Genomic DNA, 20484 nt, shown 5'->3' on the forward strand with positions numbered 1-20484 from the left:
GGCTTTTGAAACCCTTAATTTAGATCCTGGTTTATAGAGGGTAAGGGTAAGTAAGGGTGAGGAAGAGCATAACTTCACTATACATTTGAGGTAATTTGGAAATTTACTTCAGTTTCTGAAGTCTTTTCTTCTTTGTCTTCCCAAGGGGTGGATTTAAAGTCACTAAAAGAACACGAAAACGGCCAGTGCGGTGGCTCACGCCTGTAATCCCAGCACTTTGGGGGGCTGAGGTGGGTGAATTGCTTGAGCTCAGGAGTTGGAGACAAGCCTCGACAACATGGTGAAACCCCGTATCTACAAAAATAGAAAAATTAGCCAGGGTGGTAGCCTGCACCTGTAATCCCAGCTACCTAGGAGGCTGAGGTGGCAGGATCACTTGAGCCTAGGAGGTTGAGGCTGCTGTGAGCTGTGATCATGTCACTGCACTCCAGCCTGGGTTGACAGAGTGAGGCCCTGTCTCAAAAAAAAAAAAAAAAAAAAAGCAATGAAAAGAATGAAGACTGGTACGGTGGTTATTTTATTAACAACGATAGATAGTAAAGCAACACCATTATGTTTTTTTCCTGCCTTGTCGCCTCACCTGTTTATAAGGACTGGACTTTTATTTATTAAGTTGTGTTGTTTTATTGACAATACATGCATTGTATCTTTTGACTTTGAAGGATATCTCATGTCAAAGGAATCAAGTTATGATTTGTAGAGGATTCAGCTGGAATAGCCTGTGGGTGCTGGCTAAGGGTGGCAAAATGCCTACCGAGACATGAAGATTTTGGCCACTAGTTTTGCCCTTGGGAGCCTGGGGTTGGCCTTCTACCTGCCTTTGGTGGTGACTACACCTAAAACACTGGCCATCCCTGAGAAGCTGCAGGAAGCTGTGGGGAAAGTTATCGTCAGTGCCACAACCTGTACGGTCACCTGTGGCCTTGGCTATAAGGAGGAGACCATCTGTGAGGTGGGCCCTGATGGAGTGAGAAGGAAATGTCAAACTCAGCGCTTGGAATGTCTGACCAACTGGATCTGTGGGATGCTCCATTTCACCATTCTCATTGGCAAGGAATTTGAGCTTAGCTGTCTGAGTTCAGACGTCCTGGAGATTGGACAGGAAGCTTTCCGGTTCACCTGGAGACTTGCTCGAGGTATCATCTCCACTGACGACGAGGTCTTCAAACCCTTCCGAGCCAACTCTCACTTTGTGAAGTTTAAATATGCTCAGGAGTATGACTCTGGGACATACCGATGTGATGTGCAGCTGTTAAAAAACTTGAGACTTGTCAAGAGGCTCTATTTTGGGCTGAGGGTTCTTCCTCCTAACTTGGTGAACCTGAATTTCCATCAGTCACTTACTGAAGATCAGAAGTTAGTAGATGAGGGATTGGAAGTTAATCTGGATGGCTACTCCAAGCCTCACCACCCAAAGTGGAAAAAGAAGGTGGCGTCAGCGTTGGGGATAGGAATTGCCAGTGGAGTGGTTGGTGGTGTGTTGGTGAGGATTGTCCTCTGTGTGCTGAGGGGAGGCCTGCAGCAGTGACAGCCTCAAGAACTTAACAGCCTTGCTCCTGAAGATCTGGCTGCCCAGGAAGCCAAGCTAGCTTTTTAGGGGGGTGTTCTGGCTGCTGGTAGTGGATCAGCTTAGAGGGAAGGCTCCCATAGCCAAAAGAATGAGTAGGAGAAATGGAGGGGACAACCTCCTGGGAGCTATGGGCAGTAATCTAACTTCCTTATGTCCCATGGATCTCTTCCTGATCTTCCCTGCCCATTGGGTACCCAGGAAACTGCAAGCATTGCCTGTGTTCCTGGGAAGAGTTCTAAGAAGCTTGCATTCATTTTCTACCCTTTATAACCTGGATGTCTCCCCGCCTCCATTTCCCCTCTTCTGAGCTGTGTGTTCATGTAGAGGGATGTATTCAGATTTTCTAATGAACATTTTTTTCTTCAATAAAAGTAATTCACGGTAGCTGTATGGAGACCTAACTTTTTCTTTTCTGCTCTTTAGTTTCTTGTATTTGTTTAAATTGTCCCATAATCAGTCTGGCTTCATTTTCCTCAGGTTTCTTAGAATAGACATTAAACAAATTGTCTGCTTTTGGGGGCAGGGGGTGCAGTGCTTAAGCCTGTGACAGGGGTTGTTAGTAATGACATCCGGCTAAGGTGTGTAACAGTCACTAAATATTAACAAATTGCCTGTTCTGCCCAGGTAAATCCCCTGTTTGGTATTAAATTGAATTTCTTGGCAAAACACTAGATTCTTCACCTGGTGGGTTTCCCCTTATTCAGACAGCACCTTGGCTTGCCTGCGCTCCAGTCCTTTTAGCTCTTTCAGTGCCCTGAAGCTTGTATTCCTGGGAAGGTCAAGTATTGGTTTCTTACAGCAGCCAAGGCCCCCAAGGGAGGATTAGTACTTTGATTCCTCCATAGGAAATCCAGTCTTAAGACTCCAAGGCCATTTGGACCATGTCTGAGATAATTGGCTTGTGGAACCATCAGGGAAAGGCTCTTGGCCACCAGCTGAGCTACTTTTTTCTTCCTCTCACTTTTCTCTGGCTACAGGAGGTAGCAGAAACCAAAGACCAGTGATTCTCTAGACATGTGTCAGAATCATCTGGATGATCTTGTGAAAAATAAAGTTTCTTGAGCTCTAATCCAGACATTGCTAACTCAGTTTAAATTATGGTCAGAGGATCCTTATTATTTCTTTTACTTTTAACTTGTAAAAATTTCAAACCCATAGAAAAGCTGAAAGAAATGTTTGGTGACCATCCATAGACCTTTTACCAAAATTCACCAGGTAGTAACATTTTGTCACAATTATCTTTCTCAATATAGATTGATTTTGCTAAACCATTTGAAAGCTAGTCACAGACATTGCAACTCTTTACTCTTAAACCATGTATGCATCTCCTAATAAGGATGTTCTCCTCTGTAACCACAGTATCTTCATCACACTAAGAAAATTAATTTCTGGCTGGGCATGGGGTGGCTCACGCCTGTAATCCCAGCACTTTGGGAGGCCAAGGCAGGCAGATCATGAGGTCAGAAGATCGAGACCATTCTGTTTTACACGGTGAAATCCTGTGTCTACTAAAAGTACAAAAAATTAGCTGGGCGTGGTGGCGGGCACCTGTAGTCCCAGCTACTTGGAAGACTGAGGCAGGAGAATGGCAAGTTTTTTTGTATTTTTAGTAGAGATGGGGTTTCCCCATGTTGGCCAGGCTGGTCTCGAACTCCTGACCTCAGGTGATCTGCCTGCCTTGGCCTCTCAAAATGTTGGGATTACAAGCGTGAGCCACTGCTCCCAGCCAAGGTTGACCCACTATTGATAGTAAGCTTGATCATTTGGTTAAGGTGGTGGATGGCCAGATCTCACCACAGATGTGTGGGGGGTGTGTGTGTGTGTGTGTGTTTTTCCCCTTTGTAATTCATAGTCTGTGGGGTAATACTTTATGGTTATATGGCTCTCCAAAACTGTTCACATATTTTGGCATCCATTGTTTTTGCCTTGTTCATCATTACACGTTGGGGACTGCAAACTGGCAATTCTTTACGTTCATCTTACCTATATTAGCCTGCATTTCTCTGTAAAGAAGAGCTTACTCTTTTTACCCTCTTTTTATTTTTGAGGTCTCAATAGATTCTTCTTATTCAGTGAACTGTATATAATCCATTATCATTTTCTCTTTTAACTTTTTAGGTTTAGGGGTACATGTGCAGGATTGTTGCATAAGTAAACTGCAGTTAATGGGGGTTTGGTTTTCTTTATGTTCAAATTGTCCCCAATTTTGGCCAGTAGAAGTACCCTCAGGCAAGCTCTTTTGCCCTTTTGCTGAGGTTTTATTTGACATTGAGCATTTTCTTGCTTCTAGTTCAACGTGGTATCAAGTTCACATTTGGACTCTCCTTGCCCCAAACCTGAATCTGGTCCTCTTTCCCCAAGGAACCCTGGTTCCTCTTAGTGTGGGGAGTAGCATTGAGAAACCAAAGTTTGTGTGTTGGGTGTGCTCATTGCTGTTGGGGAGTCATTGCTCCTAGGCTGTCTCAGTGTCCTAGATGTGTATCGTGAGTTCAGAGCATCTTTGTTAAGGTTGTTAGGTGGTTCTGATGTATAGCTAAGGTTGAGAACCACTGACTGAGGCCCAGGCATAGGGAGTCATTTTACTATTGCTCTTATTTTAAAAAAGATCTTAACGTTTTACACACACCCTTACCCCCATTCTGTCTACTTCAGAGGGGATGGATTTCAGAAGACCTGGGTTCTGGTCTTGGTTCTGCTATTGATGGTGTAATGGAGTGAGCTACCGGACATCATCTTTGAAATAGGTGATTGTGAGGATCCAGTGAGATCCTGTGAGGTAAACTGAAGTACTGGACATGAGTTCAGGAATATTACTGATGAAGCTTTCAATACGGGACAACTTGCTGAGACATTCCGGAGATAGCTTGCTGTACTTTAAGCAAGCAGTCTTGACACTAGAAGACGATGAAACAATATCCTACTTTATATGTAATGAACTCAGCATGACATCGCTGAGGAGGGAGGAGGACTGATGGGTAGTCCCATTTTCCAGATGGAGAGACTGAGACCCAAGAAGAGCTAAATAACTTTTCCAGTCCTCTGTTGCAGCCAGTAGTCAAGTATGAGATGGACTCTTGCACAGCTCTGGCATTATAACCCTCTGCATTGGGCTCTTGAGTTTTGACTCCAAGGATGTGAAGGGATTGAGCAGAGAAGAGAATAAAAGATGCCCAGTTGTGTTAGTAAAGCAAAAGCTGTTGAATTCTGTGCAGGTAATCTACCATTGCAGGCTCAAGGAGATGCTGACTGGACTAATATTTGGGATTTGGAGTGGCTGGTGTTCCCACATCCCCTTCGGGGGCAAAGTGGAAGAGATGACCCTTTTGTGATATCATACTGGTGTCCGTACAGGCCCCTTCTGGAGGCTTGCTGTCAGCCTGGGCTTCCGGGCACACAGCTAATGAGTACTGGGGCCTCCACTCACTGTCTCCCTCTTCCCTGAAAAAAGCTGGGGGCATAGTCAGCATGGAACCCTACCTGCTTTGCACTGAAAGGCTCAAAACACAGAGCCGTGCAAGTGTATCTTCACACACATCTTCATCTGTAATAAAAGTTTGATAGGCCAAGCACCTGTAATCCCAGCACTTTGGGAGGCTGAAGTGGGTGGATCACCTGAGGTCAGGAGTTCAAGACCAGCTTGACCAACATAGTGAAACCCTGTCTCTACTAAAAAAAAATTAGCTAGGCTTGCTGGCATGTGTCTATAATCCCAGCTACTCAGGAGGCTGAAGCAGGAGAATCGCTTGAACCCAGAAGGTAGAGGTGGTAGTGAGCTGAGATTATGCCATCGCACTCCAGCCTGGGTGACGAGAGTGAAACTCCGTCTAAAAAAAAAAAAAAAAAGTTTGATAAATGGTTATTGAATGTGTGAGAAAGTGTGGCTGGAAAGTGACTAGTAATTCAAACCCTTGTGTCTCCTGTGAGCCAAGAGTAGAGGCAGCAGCCTCGTTCTCACCAGATGTATCATTAACATCTCTGCAGGGAGACTTTCCTTTGGGCCCATTGAGTCAACACCTCAGAGATGTCTTAAAAATGAGGGAACCTTGAAGCAGTACCATCTCATAAGCATTGTTCACTGCCACTGTATTAGGTAAAGCCAACCGATTCTAGCCAAATGCCTGCTTGTGCTCTGCTTGGACCTGCCTTGAGATCTTGGCCTAATTTTTCCCCCCTCCTGGGACTGAATGAAGCAATATAGACTGTATGTTGTAACTTCGTTATATTTCACTGTGTGAGGGGTGAAAGAAATTCTTGGATAAAAGCCTCTGGAGTGACAGAACAGGACAAGGAGGTATGCTTTAGCCTGATGATAAAAACACCCACAGCTCGTGCCAGCTGCCCCAACAGGTTGAGAAACCATCTTTATTTAAGAACTGCCTGCTACCAGAATCAATAAATAACTACTATTACAAGAAATACAAGAGAGAAATAGTAGGCCAGTGGGAGTGGTTCAATTTTAACAAACACTGAGTCAAGTCAGTGGTCCGATGAAGCCTTAGCATTTGCCAAGCTGAGCCTCTCTTAAGCTGTACAGGCCCTGGATGGGATGGGTAAGTTGGAGGAATCTTGGGGCTGAGGCAAGATGTATCCCATCTAAGGGCACTAAGTGTCATAGGCCCCAAAGGCTGCCTGGGGCTCTTGCCAAAGCTATCTGACCCATTTTGTTTCTCTCATTTTCCTTTATGTCCTATCTTCCCAAAGCCTATGACCATATACACAAGTCCACGGTGTCCCACAGCTACCAGGTGCCTGTTTCCATGGAGCTTTTTGGAGGCACACAGAAAAATGCCCTTCTAATCCCTTTTATGCTAAGAGCCTCTCTGGCAGCCCCCATCACATCCAGGAGGAAGCCTAGGGTAGGTCTCACCCAGGGAGATAGAGCACCACTGTCCTGCCAGTGGCCGCAGGTTTGAGGATACTGCGTCTCCGACCGACGAGCCGGTCGGCAGTCCCATTCTGAGACCAGGCAGAGAAAAGATTCCTGTGTAGCTGGGGAAGAGATTAAGGGAGTCAAACATTCTTAACCATTTTGGGCTCTTGCCCAGAGTACAGGCTGGCTGGCCCTGGGGGCCGCCCTAAAGAGGCTGGGTAAGCACTGGGCTATAACCAGAATTCCTGGATGAGCCCCCTTAATGGCTTCCCCTAAGGTGCGGGGCCACAGCAGGTGGGATCTCCAAGACTTCCTGGGCCGAGCACTTTGATTCTAAGAGTCTCATCTCTGGATGGACACTTGGAGCATCTCCTACCCCTCCAGTCACAGCTTCACCTTATCCTAGACCCCATGTCAACAGCTGCCAAAATTCCTCAAAGGTCCCTCAAAAAGAAGCGTCTTCCTTATTGCAGGGCCTCCTGGAATGAGGAAGGTCATTCCAGAGGTTTTTTTCCTGATGTCTAACCTCAGTCTCATCTGTTGTTATTATGAAAAGAAGAAGACACCCCCCACCTACCCCCATGGCCTTGCCACTCCCTGGCACCCTCTGTATCATTTGCTGCCCTGAATGAAAGCAGATAACCTGATCTTGCTGGCCCCTGAGACTCCGTCTGGAGAGAGCTGCCTTCCCCCTGAGGCTGGGTGTTTATCTGGACTGTTAGAGCAACAAGGACCACGGAGCCAGGGCAAAGGGCTCTGTAAGGGGAGCCCAAATGTATGCAGAATAGAGGGCACTTGTCTCTCTGGGCCCTGAAGAGGTGCCTATAGGTTGTTCCTGTCCCTAGTCCCCAAGGTGTTTACTGGCCACTAAGCTGTGGGGTAAAGTACTTGTTTGTGGCTGTTCCTCTTGCCGCCTCCTCTGGGGCTTGATGTGTGAGAGGAGATAACCCAGAACCGTGGTCTCATGATCACAGTGAAAATAAGCACATCGTCAACTCCCCCAGCCCATCTGGGCAGAGAACATGAAAATCAGAGAACCCCTGGCCAGGAGGGGACTCTGAGAAGCATCTAATCTAGTCTTCTGCAAGCAAGCTCATGTACAAGTCACTCTAGCAGGAGGCTGTTGCATTTTACAAGCTTGCATGTCCTCAGGTCACCTATTGTCTTATTAAACCTTAGTCCTCTACCTGAAATCTCAGGCTGCAGGAACATCTATTTTATTGTCGGTTCTATCCCCCAAACAAATTATGCCTGCACAGTGGTTAGGTTTTCCTGGGGCTCAGTTTTCCCTGGTTAAAAACCCTTCGTGGGTCTCCCAGGAGGTCTGCCTTCCTCCCCTTTTTAGTGGACCTCATTAGCATTAAGGTACTTAGTTGTGAGTAAGTATCATTGGCCTCAAGCAAGTTTAGGGGCTGTAGCCTCCAGCTTCACTGGTTAGGTCCTGTGCCAAACCAGCTCCTCCCTCGGCCCAGCAACTGGACACCTATCCCCTGCTTCCCCTGACGCAGCCCGAGGCAATGAGTAAGGAATTGGATAAAACTTAGAAGGAGGTTTTGTTCAGCATCCCCTTTCTGATAGAGAACCAGGTACAGGCCAAGTCATGGCCAGAGGGGGGCCAGGAGGGATGCTAGGCCAAGTTTGGACTCCCTGTCAGGGAGAATGGTCATATAGCTGAGCTCCTAGCACCCTTGCTTGTAAGGGTTGGGAAGAGGTGAGGAGGCTTTGATTAGCCAGCTCCAGGAAAGCTGCCCTGGGCGGGGGGTGGGTGGGTAGGGTGCAGTGGGGGTTTGGTCGTGGCAGGGAAAAGGCATGTGAGCTTGTATTTTTAAAAAATTGTAGTGGGTAAACATCAACATAAACCTGCCCAGGAAAATAGAGCAGGACTTAAAAGTTTTAAAAACCATAACAAAATAGAGCTCTAACTGTAAACTACAGAAAACAGGCTCGGAGTTTCCGAGGACATATGCCCTTCAAGATGCCTGTCCCGCTGCCCCCTGTGAAGGGCCACCTGTCGGAGAACGGGCTTTGGGGTTTCCTGGTTGTGCTGCTGCTCTTGCCTAGGGAATCTGCTCTTGCTTTGGCCTCTTTTCTTGGGGCAAGAGCGAGGGGGACAGGGAGCTTCAAGTCAGCACTGCATGTTCAGTAGAAGCTCTGCCCACACCTTGGACTGGAACCCAGCCATGCCAGTCCCCATGATCACCAATCCGAACCCCTTGAAGAATTTTCATACCCTACTGACTCTAACCACCTTCTTAGCCAGGCCATAGCCATTCAGCAGTGCCTCCTTCCTCTGGGTAGACAAACAGTCTTGAACAGAAAGGTGGGAGACTCGAGTTCTTAACCCAGCCCCATCTCTTCTGGGCTGTGTGACCTTGGGAATCCCAGACCCTCTCTGGACCACCTCCATTTCCTCATCTGTAAAGTGAGGGACTTGAAGAAGCTGAGCTCTAAGGCCTCTTCCAGCTCCGATGTTCCATGACTGGTAGTATACCCAGAGCTCAGGAAAGGATGGCCCATTTATTAACCCCTTTTCCTCTGGGGAAATGCAAGCAGTCTAAGGCCGTCTGGGAGCGGATCTGGCCAGGTGGTCCTAGGTATACCTGGGAGCAGGCAGGGCCACATTTATCCTCTGCCCTTCCCAGAAACCTCCCAATTCCAGGACACATAGCAGGAATGCTGCATTCCCCTCCCAGGCAGGAGTGAGTCAGTTCTGGGAGAGCAGAGTCTGGGGCTGCAGGTCGGGGAAGCCGAGCTGACTGCAGGCAGCGCTGGAGGGAGAGGTGGGCGCATGATTGGCCATCTCCTGCCCCAACCCTGGCGGGACTGTGCAGGATGGGTCTTGGAGGGGTGGGAGACTCCATCAAGACAAGCCCTTTAGTCACCCAGCCACCTGAAGTGGCGCTGTCAATCTGGGGATGACAGGGTCAGGTTGGCAGTGTTGGCTGAGAAGGCAACGTCACCTGGGTTGTGACTCTCTCACACCAAGGTTGGTGCCCCTTTCCACCAAGGGCCCCGGCCTCTCAACTCTTTTTAGCTCCCACCCCAAGCAGTATCACCCCCCTCAAAGCTGAAGGGGCTCAGGCTCCCAGCCTCAGGCATCGGGGTGCTGGTTCTCAGCCGCTTGGGCAGGCAGGAGCCCCTAGGGAATCATCAGGAACAGCGTCAGGGTCCTTGCTGCTGCTCAAGGGAGAAGGTAGGAGAGTTCTTGGTCCCAGGGCTTGCCCTTCTCCTTAGACTGAAGGACGGTGAGGTGTGCACTTCGCCCCAGTTCTTCAGCCTGTTCATGTCTGGTGTTCCCGCTGGGCCTAGGACTGCTCTCAAGTGGTGGAGTCCATATAGGGTCCCAGAGTGCCATCTCTGCTGAGCTGAAGACACGTTTTTAAACCCCCTTCTTCCCATGGGCCTGTTCCTTCCCTCCGGGCAGCCTAGAGCTCAGGCATAGGCATCAGTGTCATAATGGAAGTTACTGCCTGGTGCCTCTCGATTTAAAGAAAATCCTTGCGTGGGCTCTGTCCTGTGGCAGAATATAAAATATCCTACCTCCTACAAAAAGGGCACTGTTTTAAAGTAGGTATTTAAAACCAGCCACTCTCTGGCACAGTGTCAGGCCACCTTGGCAGCAGGAAGAGGCCGGCTGGCTGTGTCCATCGGAGGTGGCGTCCAGCTGCGGTGCAGAGGGAGGGGTGCCAGGATCAGAGCTCCAGGGAGCCTATGAGGATGAGCATCGCCACGGAGTGGAAAACGATGGCACCAGGGTGTGGTGCTGGGCGGACTGCCAGGTTCTCCACCATCATGCTTGTGCCTAAAACCAGCACAAGCTGAGTCAGCTGGGCCAGGGACTACCCTAGCCCCACCCTTGTGGCAAGATTGAGACCTTTCCTAAGGAGACTCACAGGGCCAGCTGCAGGCCTGGGAGTGGATGGCTGGGTGTTCTTCTCAGCCCGACTCCTACAGTGTTTTGTAGACCCTTTGCTTTTGCTGGTTGGTTTTCAGCCTCCCCCTGCACCCTGCTCCCTTCCCTGGCCCTCGGGGATGGTTTGCAGGGTGGGTAGAAAGGTGGTGGCGAGCAATTCTAGGACTACTTTGCACTTGGTTCCTCCCTGCCTTCCACTTTCCCTTGCGGGTTGAGATTGGAGTTGTCCTGGGTGGGAATGATCCCCTCAGGCATCTGGGTGGACCCTGATCCTCTCGAGGGGATAAGGGCAGGGCAGGGGCAGCACCTCCATTCCTCACGATGTGGACTTCTGCAGGGATCCCATCCCCTCCAGGCCCTGTGGTCCGAATTTGTACCAGGGCATGGCCAATGTCTTCAGGCACTGGGATTTCTATCCAGTTCTTGCTGGTGAGGTGGAGTGTGGGATTCAGGTGTAAGTCATTCTGGTACAGCATCTGTGGGAAGGAGGTTTCCAGGTGGAGTTTCCTGACACCAGGGCTGATCGTTTAGTCCTCCCCAGCTTTAGGTACTAAGAGGAGCCCCGATGGTTCTGGGCCCTTGCGGTCCAGCCTCCTCACCCCTCCTCCCCATTGACAAAGCTCCTTATTGGTGAGAGGAAAGCTTGCAGGCCACTGAACTGTTTCTGTAGATTACTGAAGCTAGGAGAACCCCCATACTCCATCCCCATAGTCCATCACTGCCCTTGTGAACTCTGCCTTTCTGCAGTGACACCACCTGCCCCTGTTTTTATAGTTCCTACTGCAAGTTACCGAGAGAATCGTTCATGAATTTCATTCTCACAGTCACAAACCCTTTGCTTATGTCTCACTCAGATGCCTCTTGTTATAAATTGTTGCTTCTTATGTTCACTGGAAACACAGAGGAGCTGTTCCTTCCCATTCTGGGCCTAGCTGATCCCTTCCTCACCTTATAGCCGGTGACTGCAGACTCATTTCGGAAAGGGACCACAGGGTCCCACTTAATGCTAAGACTGGAGCTTGAGAAAGTCCAGGAGATGTTGCCAGGAGGTCGCCGCGGAGCTGCCACAGAGGAAGAATTGGAGAGATGTCCAAACGTTTCCCTGGCACCCCGCACCCTCTCACCTTTAGCCAGCCCTTCTCTGGATGTTTGCCTCTAGCAGTTACACCCAGCACATTCTGTCACCCATGCCCACGAAACAAAGCCCATGAAAATCCAAAGGTTGGAGAAGTGTGAGATGCTTCAGAGGTCATGAATTCCATTCTCTTATTTCCATTAGGCTCGCTGTCTAATTTCTGTCCAGCCCAGAGCTGGTGGGCTACAGCATTTGTCTTACCATTGGGGAAAGAGTGATCCCAGAGGCACCCACCCTCAACATATTCCCCTACCCCCACCCCAGGCAGAGAGACTCACGGGGTTTCATGGTTGTGGCATTGGCAGAAGGGCTGGCAGGCCCAGTGCCAGCCCGGTTGTAGGCCCTCACAGTCACATGGTACTTGGTGTTGGGGTGCAGGCCGCTGACTCGGGCACTGGTGTCCAGCCCTGCTGTCCTCACTCGGTCCGCGGCTGCTTCTTTGTCCCCAGCTTTCCAGTAGCGGATCTGAAGGAGGCGGGGGTACCCAAGGGGTAATAGTCAAGCCCAGGATCTCAGGGCTGCCCCGGCCCCCCATATTCTGTTCCTCTCTTGCTCATCCTGGTCCTTGTGACCCAGACTCAGGCCTCAGAACGTGGACACTAGATCATGAGCACCCAGAGAGCAGGGCCGTGTGGGTGTGAGTCCCTGCTGTCTGTTGGTGCCTAGTTCAAGGAAGGTGCTCAAGACGTGGGCCAGGGAGGGAGCCAGTGGCACAGGCTCAACCTAGCAATGGCCTGCTGGAACCCATCTCATTTCAACAACTTGAGGGTCCACTGAGGGCGTTCTGCTAAGGGATGGAAAATGCTTATTTGTACTACAAAGTAGTCCCCCGGCCCCAAGCAAGCTGCCTAATACACGCAAACCCATTTTCATGGTAATCATAGCATGAAGACCTGCTAAACATGCTTTTCAAATCAAGGGCAGAGTTTGGAATTATCTCTACACTGTGGCTTGCCTAAGCTATTGGGCTGAAATCTAGAGTACTCTACTGGAATGAACTTGTGCTATCACTAGTAGGCCCAGCCTGATGATTCTTTCTTGCTTTTCCTTCTTTCTCTCCCTCTTTCTTCCTCTCACTTTCCATCTGCTCCACAGGTACCCCTATGTGGAGTTCTCAGTGGACCCAGTACTCAGGCCAGACTGCTGGGCCCCAAGTTCCCCCGGGATAGGATGTTCAACTGTCCATAGAGTGGCTCAGGCTGTTCTCTGTGCAGCCCTGGATAGGGCAGTCTGAATGGGCTCTGGCATGAAAGGGGCAGGCCATGCCCCTTCCCAGAACCCATTCCCTCTACCCTCCCAGCTTCCAGTGCTGGCTTTAGCCAAGCATTTACTTTAAGGCTGCCTCCAGGGTCTGTCTTCCCCAATGGGCATAAGCCATGGTTTTAAATTTTTATTTATTTATTTATTTATTTATTTTTTAGATGGAGTCTCACTCTGTCGCCCAGGCTGGAGTGCAGTGGCACAATCTCAGCTCACTGCAACCTCTGCCTCCTGAACTCAAGCGATTCTCCTGCCTCAGCCTCCTGAGTAGCTGGGATTACAGGCATGGGCCACCACACCCAGCTAATTTTTTGTATTTTTAGTAGAGGCAGGGTTTCACCATGTTGGCCAGACTGTTCTCAAACTCCTGACATCAGGAGATCCACTGCCTCAGCCTCCCAAAGTGCTGGGATTACAGGCACGAGCCACGGCGCCCGGCCTGCCACGGGGTCTTAGTGAAATTTGCATCCACAGTGCTGCATAGACTGGATGCTCAGTTTGCCATGTCAGTGAACCAGGGATGCCAGGAGGAACGATTAGTAAGCTGTGAGTTGTTCCCACCTGGCTTTGAAGCCCCAGAACCCCTTCCTCTCCCAAGCCCCAGGTTGGTGCTCACCTCATACCCCAGGAGGATACCATTCATGTCCTGCTGCACGGGTTCCCAGGTCACGTTCATCTCTGAGGATGAGACCCCTTTGGCCCAGACCTTGGTAGGGGCCACCCTGGGCTCTGGGGACCGATACAGAATGGGTTTGGATTCCCAGGACCCCCCCTGGAGCACCCCCCAACCAGGATTGCCTTTGCTTAAGATTTTGGAGGAAAGCCCAGGGCTCAGGATGAAGGCCAAGTGGGAGCCCCCCAAGCAATGCTCCAGGGCCCACTTCTCTTCCCAGAGAGCCTCCCTTTTCCTAACCCCGAAGGGAGACAAGGTAGCAAGAGCTGGAAGTGAGGCCAGGGGTGTGGAACCCAAGTGTCCTCTCAACCTTCTCCTATGGAACTGAGCTGTGAGATGAGTAGCGTCCTCCCACCCCACACTGCTGTGGACAAGTGGCTGGGGTAGGGACGAGCAGTGGGCCCGGGGGCAGCCCACCTTCCTCGGCGGAGTACACGAGTGCAGTGAGGCTCTCCGGCCCCTCCCCGCGGCGGTTGTAGCTGCGGATCTTGACCTCAAAGGGTGTGTAGGGCCGGACGCTCTCATTGCTGTAGACGAAGTACTGGGCATCGGCGCCAGGCACCCGGGCGGTCTGCCAGTGAGTGCTGCCCTGCCTGCGGAAGGACAGCAGGTAGCCGAAGCCGTCTCCGTTCTGGTACTCCCGTGACATGGGCTGAGGGGCAAGAGCGTGGCATGGGCGAGGATCCGCGGCACGTGTCCCTGCCCGTTCCCTGGCCCCACCCAACCTTTGCCAAGAGTGGCGGCCCTGGACGCCTGCGCCTGCAGCGTGGATTTGCGTGAGGGGCATCGGGTGCGTGGGAGGAGGACAGGAAGTTGTCCGCGTTTGAGTCAGAGCTGTGCAGTGGTCCTTTCTGCAACTGCTCAAGCAGGAGAGGAGTCGGGGAGGAGGAGGACATCTGACTCTTCCAGCTTACCGTCCAGTTGACGATGAGCTCTCCGGGGGCTCCACCTCCTCCGCTGAGTCCTGAGGGTGCCACCGAGGGGGCTGTCAAGCGCCAAGAGACACGGATACGGCTTGTTAATGATCAAGGAAAAAAGGAAAGCCCTGAGCCTGTGCCTGTAGAGCATCGTAAGATGGGGAACCCCTTCAACTGGGCCCTGGGTTTGTCCTCCAATGGTCCCTCTGAACATAGGCTCTGGAGTCAGGCAGTCAAATCCCACCTCTGCCATGACTAGCTGTGTTTCCCTGGGCAAGTTACTTAACCTTTCTGCGCCTCTGATTCTCTTCTCCATGGAGATAATCATGTTTCTCTCAGAGGCCGTAATGAGAATGAAATTAAACAGGACGATGGTTAGCATAGAGCGGATGATGCACACACGATCATTGTCCTCCTTACTCCATCAACTTAAACTAAATCACAGAGACCAACTCTCGTTTGCTTTAAAATAAGGGGAATAAATAACCCAAAACTGCAGTTAATGCAAACAAACAAACAAAACAAACTACTTTTGGGCTCCAGGGTGATATATTACTATTTTTTCTTTTTATTGCAGATTTAATCTCCTAATTGTCTCAAGTATTAAACAAGGCTGATATTAAAACAAGAATTTATTTCATCAGCTCCTGTAGCTTAGCAGAGAGTAACTTGGCTGGGGGTCAAAATATTTTTGCAGAGAAACCAGCAGCTGGAGATTTTTCACTTGCTTCTGATGACAGTAGTTTAGGGCCCTGTAATTTGCAAGAGGCACTTAAACACATTGGCCATTTGAGCCTGTGAGGTGGGTGTTATTATTGCCCTTTTCAGGGTGGAAAGACTGAGGCCCAGAGTAGTTAATCAACTTGCCTAAGGTCACACTGCTAATACATGACACAGGTGGAATCTGATCTCAGTCCTTCTGATTTTAAAGCCTGTCATGTTTCCTTTGCCTCAGAGCTGTCTTTGCGCTCCTCGGCTCCTGGGATACTATTAATAGAATAAAGGAGTCCCCTCACTTCTCCACATTTGACCCTCCAAGAAGTTCAGGATCAATCAAAGAAAGTGTTCCCTTTGGAATTTCTTACTCAGGAGAGGTACCAGCTAAAAATGTTGAGTGTTTCTGGAAAAAGGGCCTGGAGAGTTAGTTTAGGGCATGTAGGAGAACATGTTTCAGGGAGACAAGAAGATGGACCCTCACTACACATCCAGTGCAACAGGTCTGGGCAGGTGAGAGGAGGGAAGGCAGGGTCCTGAATCTATGCCCCTGGTCCCAGGATCCCAGGGCTCTCATTCCAGCCCATCCCCTGCGAATGGCTTGGAGATGGGCAGGAGCCTCTCAGCAGATGCTGACTGGAGCCTGTGCCTCCCCAACTCCCTCCTGGATTCTCTTCTCCCGCTCCTTCCCCACTCAAGACACCCACATGCTTTTTGCTGAGGGTTGTGGGCAGGTTATTCATTCCATCTGCTCCCTAAGAAATCATCTAAAGGGCTTGGAGACGCTGCTTCCCTAGCCCCCTGCACAGAACACACACACACACACATCTTTCTTTTTTTTTTTTTTTTTTTTTGAGACGGAGTCTCGCTCTGCCGCCCAGGCTGGAGTGCAGTGGCCGGATCTCAGCTCACTGCAAGCTCCGCCTCCCGGGTTCACGCCATTCTCCTGCCTCAGCCTCCCGAGTAGGTGGGACTACAGGCGCCCGCCACCGCGCCCGGCTATTTTTTTGTATTTTTTAGTAGAGATGGGGTTTCACGGTGTTAGCCAGGATGGTCTCGATCTCCTGACCTCATGATCCGCCCGTCTCGGCCTCCCAAAGTGCTGGGATTACAGGCTTGAGCCACCGCGCCCGGCCACATCTTTCACATCATCTGATTTCTTTTTTCTTTCTTTCTTTTTTTTTTTTTTTGAGATGGAGTCTCGCTCTGTCGCCCAGGCTGGAGTGCAGTGGCTCAATCTTGGCTCACTGCAACCTCCACCTCCCGGGTTCAAGCCATTCTCCTGCTTCAGCCTCTCGAGTAGCTGGGATTTACAGGTGTGTGTCACCACGCCTGGCTAATTTTTGTATTTTTAGTAGAGATGAGGTTTCACCATGTTGGCCAGGCTGGTCTCGAACTCCTGACCTCAGGTGATCTGCCCTCCTCCGCCTCCCAAAGTGCTGGGATTACAAGCGTGAACTACCTTGCCCGGCCAGCATTAACTGATTTCTGTAGTGCATACTTTTCCAGGAGGACATCTGTCTACCACCCTGTGGTCCTGGGTTCAAGTCCAAGCTATGTCAATGTGACTCTTTCCTTCTCCGAACTTTGGTTTTTCCACTTTAAAAAATTAAACTTAAAAAAATTATAGATGCACATGCAGTTGTAAGGTTGATCAGTTTTTAAATGAGGAGTTTAGACTAGATGATTTGTCCATACAGTGGGCCTGGTCCCAACTTGGTGTTCTGTCCTCATCTGTTTTGTGACAGTCTGAAGCCTGTGAGCAGGGCTGGAACTCAGCATAACTGCGGCTGGCGTGGCACTTCCTATAAGTGGTGCCAGGGTCTCTGTCTTGATGATAGTTCTCTGGGACACACAGGACTCTCACCTGCTTCCTTGGTCCGGATTTTGCTGGAGGGTCCACTAGGCTCCCCAGTGCCCAGAATGTTGCTGGCTATGACCCGGAACTCATAGTCCATCCAGGGGGTGAGGCCCAGCACCTGTGCAGTCTCGGCATTGCCCTCGATGTTTGCAGGAGCTGCAAGGCACCAGGGAGTCCATGTTCCAGCATTTGCTTATTCATCTGGATGCAGAGGGCAGGCACTGGCCTGAATCACCACTTATCTACCCAGCCCTCACTTCGGTACTTGCCATATACTAAGCACTCAGTACCTTTTTCAGAAATTATTGAAAAACTACTCAATTTCCCTATCTTGGTACCTCTGCTACTGCTGTGTGCACCCCCACGCCCCTACGAATGTTTTCATTGCTCCAGTAACAATCCTACCAATTCTTCAAGGGCATAGACCAAGCGCCTCCTCTTCTAACTCTTTCCCGATTGTCCTACTTCCTATGTGACTGTCTTCCTGCCTGCCTGCATGCTCTCTGCTGGCAGAGGGCAAAGCTTGTCCCTCTTGGAAGCTCCAGGCTCAGCCCTGGCCCTCAGACCCCTGATCCCCAACCCTTGACCCTTTCTACCTCCTACACCCAGCCAAGCCTTATCAGCACTGACCCAGGTGGGGTCACACTTACTGGTCCGAACCTGCTTCCACTTCCCTGCAGGTGGAGTGCGAGCTTGCAGGGTGTACTTAGCGATGGGACTGTGGTTGTCGAAGCCACGGCTCCAACTGAGCTGGATGGTGGTGTCGCCAATGTCCCTCACCACCACGCCTCCTGGGGGACCTGGCGGACCTGCACCAAGAGGTCAGAGCACAGTGGGTCAGAATTGGGCAGCTTCCAATTTGAGCCAACCTCCTCCCAGCCAGGCTTGAGCTGGTACAGTACCGAGACGGGTCAGCAGAGGGCGCAGTGAACACACACCCAGGAGGGAGCGCCGGCAAGGGATGTGGGCAGTTGGGGCGGGTACCAGTTGGAGGGTGGAGGGATGTGTCTCAAGGCTGGGGGGCTCACAGAGGCTGTCACATGGAGAGGTGCATAGATTTCCCAGCACTAGGCTTTGAAAACTTCAGGGCTCAGTAAAGCACTCCTGTCGGGATGTCTTTAGGAGTGGATTTTTTAAACTTTGGCTTTGGAAGAAAAATGTTCTGATCATTTAGGTCCTGTGAAGAACCGCAGGATATATCCAGCTCACAGGAGTTCCGCCAGAAGCTCTTCCCCACAGCTTTGAGGGAGGGGAGGGGAGATGGGGCGAGCAGGTCAGAACAGCCCAGCTGGGCTTTAAGGGAGTTGGGGTAGGGGTAGAGGTGGGAAACCCCTCACCTCGGACCAGGACTGTGGCCTCCTTGGATGCACTGTCCACCACCGTCTGGGCCATGCACGTGTACTTCCCCCCATGGCGCAGCTGGGCATTCAGGATGGTCAGATCCCCAATGGTCTCCTTCTGCACATGGGGACAGTTAGGGGCGGCAGGTCAGAGCACCGGCCCTGACCAGTGCAGCAGGCTACGAGACATGAGGCAGAGCTTGGGAGTCCCCTACTCCGTGACATCCGTGGACCCCGCTGGATCTCAGTTTTCCTGTCTGTTCAATGGGAGGAATCACGACTCATCACTTAGAACCACTGGGGACCAAACAGCAAAGTTTGTTTCAGGAGACAGTCAATGACTGTCCACATTAATAATGTCATTTGCCCTAGGGGGCAGGCTAACAAGAACAGTAGTGGGAGTGTCTTGGTGGCTGCCCACAATTCCAGGTTTGTCCCTAACCCTCTCCTATATGCATGGTCCCTGGGTGGAATCCAGGAAGGATGGCTATTCATCCAAGGATGAGTTTGCCATGCGTGGGCCTGAGGGAATGGGGGATGCTTAGGCTATGGGAGACTTAAAGGTGGGGATGGCTAAGGACATCCTGGGGCCCCTGTCTCTCTGGAAAGAGGGAGACGCCATGGGGCTCTGGCCGTAGGCCTCACCACATTGGTTCTCCGGTAGTGCCCTCCGGGCTTATCAAAGTCGATGGGGAAGTCGTCCAGGGTCCAGGTGAAGGTGAGGTCCATGGTGGGGTCGTGGGAGGCATGGCACTGTAGGGTCAGGTTGTCACCCAAGTTGATGTCGGCACTCGAGGGGGCTAGGGTGATCTTGGTTGCATCTGCCAAGTAAAACAAGGCCCCTGGGTGGATGGGGGAGGAAATGGGCACAGGCAGGGTCCACAGGGCAGGCTGAGAGGCTCTGTCCTAAGGCCCAGCAAAGAGAAGAGGTGGTGTGACCCACATGTCCCAACTGCCCAGGACTGCATGAGTGTGTGGCAGGCAGGGAGGCATGACCGGAGTCTCGATGGTGGCCAGGAGGTGGTCCCAAGTGAAACTGAATCCGAGGGTGGCCTCGACACCAAACTAGGAGCAATGTGGGACACAGGAGCAGGATGACGGGGAGGACAGTACCCTGAGGAGGCTGAGCCCCCGGCCTACCCACATGGCAGCCCTCACCTCGCACAGACAGGATTCCAGTGCTGTTGGCTTTGCCCATGAAGTTCTCAGCAAAGCAGGTGTATTTGCCTTCATCTGACCGACTGATGTTTCTTATGATCAAGGTGCCATCTGGAGTTACAGTCACTCTGTGGCAAGGACAAAGCAGATGTGCCCAACTCAGGCACGGTTGTCACAGGAGGGGAATTAGCCTCCTAACGAGGAGGAGCAGGAACTGTGCAGGGTGGGGCGTGGGTGGTACCTGCTGTTGTTGACCAAAATCTCCGTGCCTTTGCTCCAAAGCACCACAGCCTTTGGAGCTGCCCGGGGCTGGCAGGGGATAACGATCTCTCCCCCGCGGGCTGCAGGGATCAGACGCCTCACAGGATTCAGCCTGAAGTCAGGGGCGAGTGCTGGAAGGAAAGGGGAGAGCCACAGAGAAAAGTACTATCACCCTTGATGAAGACGTTACTTGGCCTGCCCTTTGAGGCCACCTCATGAGTGACTCCTACCAGCACCTCTTCCAGAATTCTTTCAGAACCAAGCCCTTTTTTCTCTGGCCTAAGCTATCAAATCTCCTGCCTGGACTGTTGACAACATCGCCCTCCCCAGCCCCCCGCCCCTCAACCCCCCGCCGCCGCTGCCGCCCCACTTCAGTCTTCCTGTTTCTGCGTGTTCCTCCTACAATCTTTTCTCCACCCAGCGAGGAATGAACAGCTTTTTCAACTCACACTCAGTGGAGCCCAGCTCTTCACAAATAAGTCTCCATCTTTCCAATCACATCTTGCTCCACTCTCTCTCCCACTCATTATGTTCCAATCACCTAGCCTTTTTTTTTTCCCCTCTCTCTTTTGAAGTTGTGAAGTCTTTTCCTGCCTCCAGACCTTTGCACTTGCTGTAAATCTTGCCTGGAAATTCCCCAGATCTTCACGCGGCTGGCTCCTTAACATTCAGGTCACAGCCTAAATGGGACTTCCTCATAGAAGACTTCTCTGACCACCCCATCTAACAGGCCCATCTCACGCCCATCACTCTACTGGATTTTCTTTTCTTTTCTTTTCTTTTAAGACAAGTCTTGCTCTGTTGCCCAGGCT

At 51.0% G+C, this 20484-nt stretch overlaps 2 protein-coding genes across 3 annotated transcripts in view; one reads left to right on the forward strand and one right to left on the reverse strand.

Annotated features, from left to right (window-relative positions):
- The first annotated feature begins 474 nt into the window (after positions 1-474).
- Positions 475-1954, forward strand: TMEM81 (transmembrane protein 81). The gene has a single exon (XM_037985659.2). The coding sequence runs from the start codon at positions 761-763 to the stop codon at positions 1526-1528; it is 768 nt and encodes a 255-aa protein (XP_037841587.1). The 5' UTR covers positions 475-760; the 3' UTR covers positions 1529-1954.
- A 3820-nt stretch (positions 1955-5774) lies between these two features.
- CNTN2 (contactin 2) overlaps positions 5775-20484 on the reverse strand; it is a 35375-nt gene continuing 20665 nt past the window's right edge. The window contains exons 11-23 of one of the 2 annotated variants that reach the window (XM_007988767.3): positions 19653-19803; positions 19412-19539; positions 18899-19074; positions 18251-18371; positions 17564-17722; positions 16920-17069; positions 14336-14406; positions 13839-14073; positions 13365-13477; positions 11767-11953; positions 11302-11414; positions 10661-10829; positions 5775-10242 (exon numbers count right to left, since the gene is read on the reverse strand). In XM_007988767.3, coding sequence (XP_007986958.2) covers positions 10133-10242; positions 10661-10829; positions 11302-11414; positions 11767-11953; positions 13365-13477; positions 13839-14073; positions 14336-14406; positions 16920-17069; positions 17564-17722; positions 18251-18371; positions 18899-19074; positions 19412-19539; positions 19653-19803 — 1883 coding nt within the window. In that variant the 3' untranslated portion in view covers positions 5775-10132. The remainder of the gene's footprint in view (positions 10243-10660; positions 10830-11301; positions 11415-11766; positions 11954-13364; positions 13478-13838; positions 14074-14335; positions 14407-16919; positions 17070-17563; positions 17723-18250; positions 18372-18898; positions 19075-19411; positions 19540-19652; positions 19804-20484) is intronic. The other variant, XM_073011567.1, reaches the window with a different exon arrangement.

This window comes from Chlorocebus sabaeus, chromosome 25 (assembly GCF_047675955.1).
Source record: "Chlorocebus sabaeus isolate Y175 chromosome 25, mChlSab1.0.hap1, whole genome shotgun sequence".
NCBI classification, from domain to species: domain Eukaryota; kingdom Metazoa; phylum Chordata; class Mammalia; order Primates; family Cercopithecidae; genus Chlorocebus; species Chlorocebus sabaeus.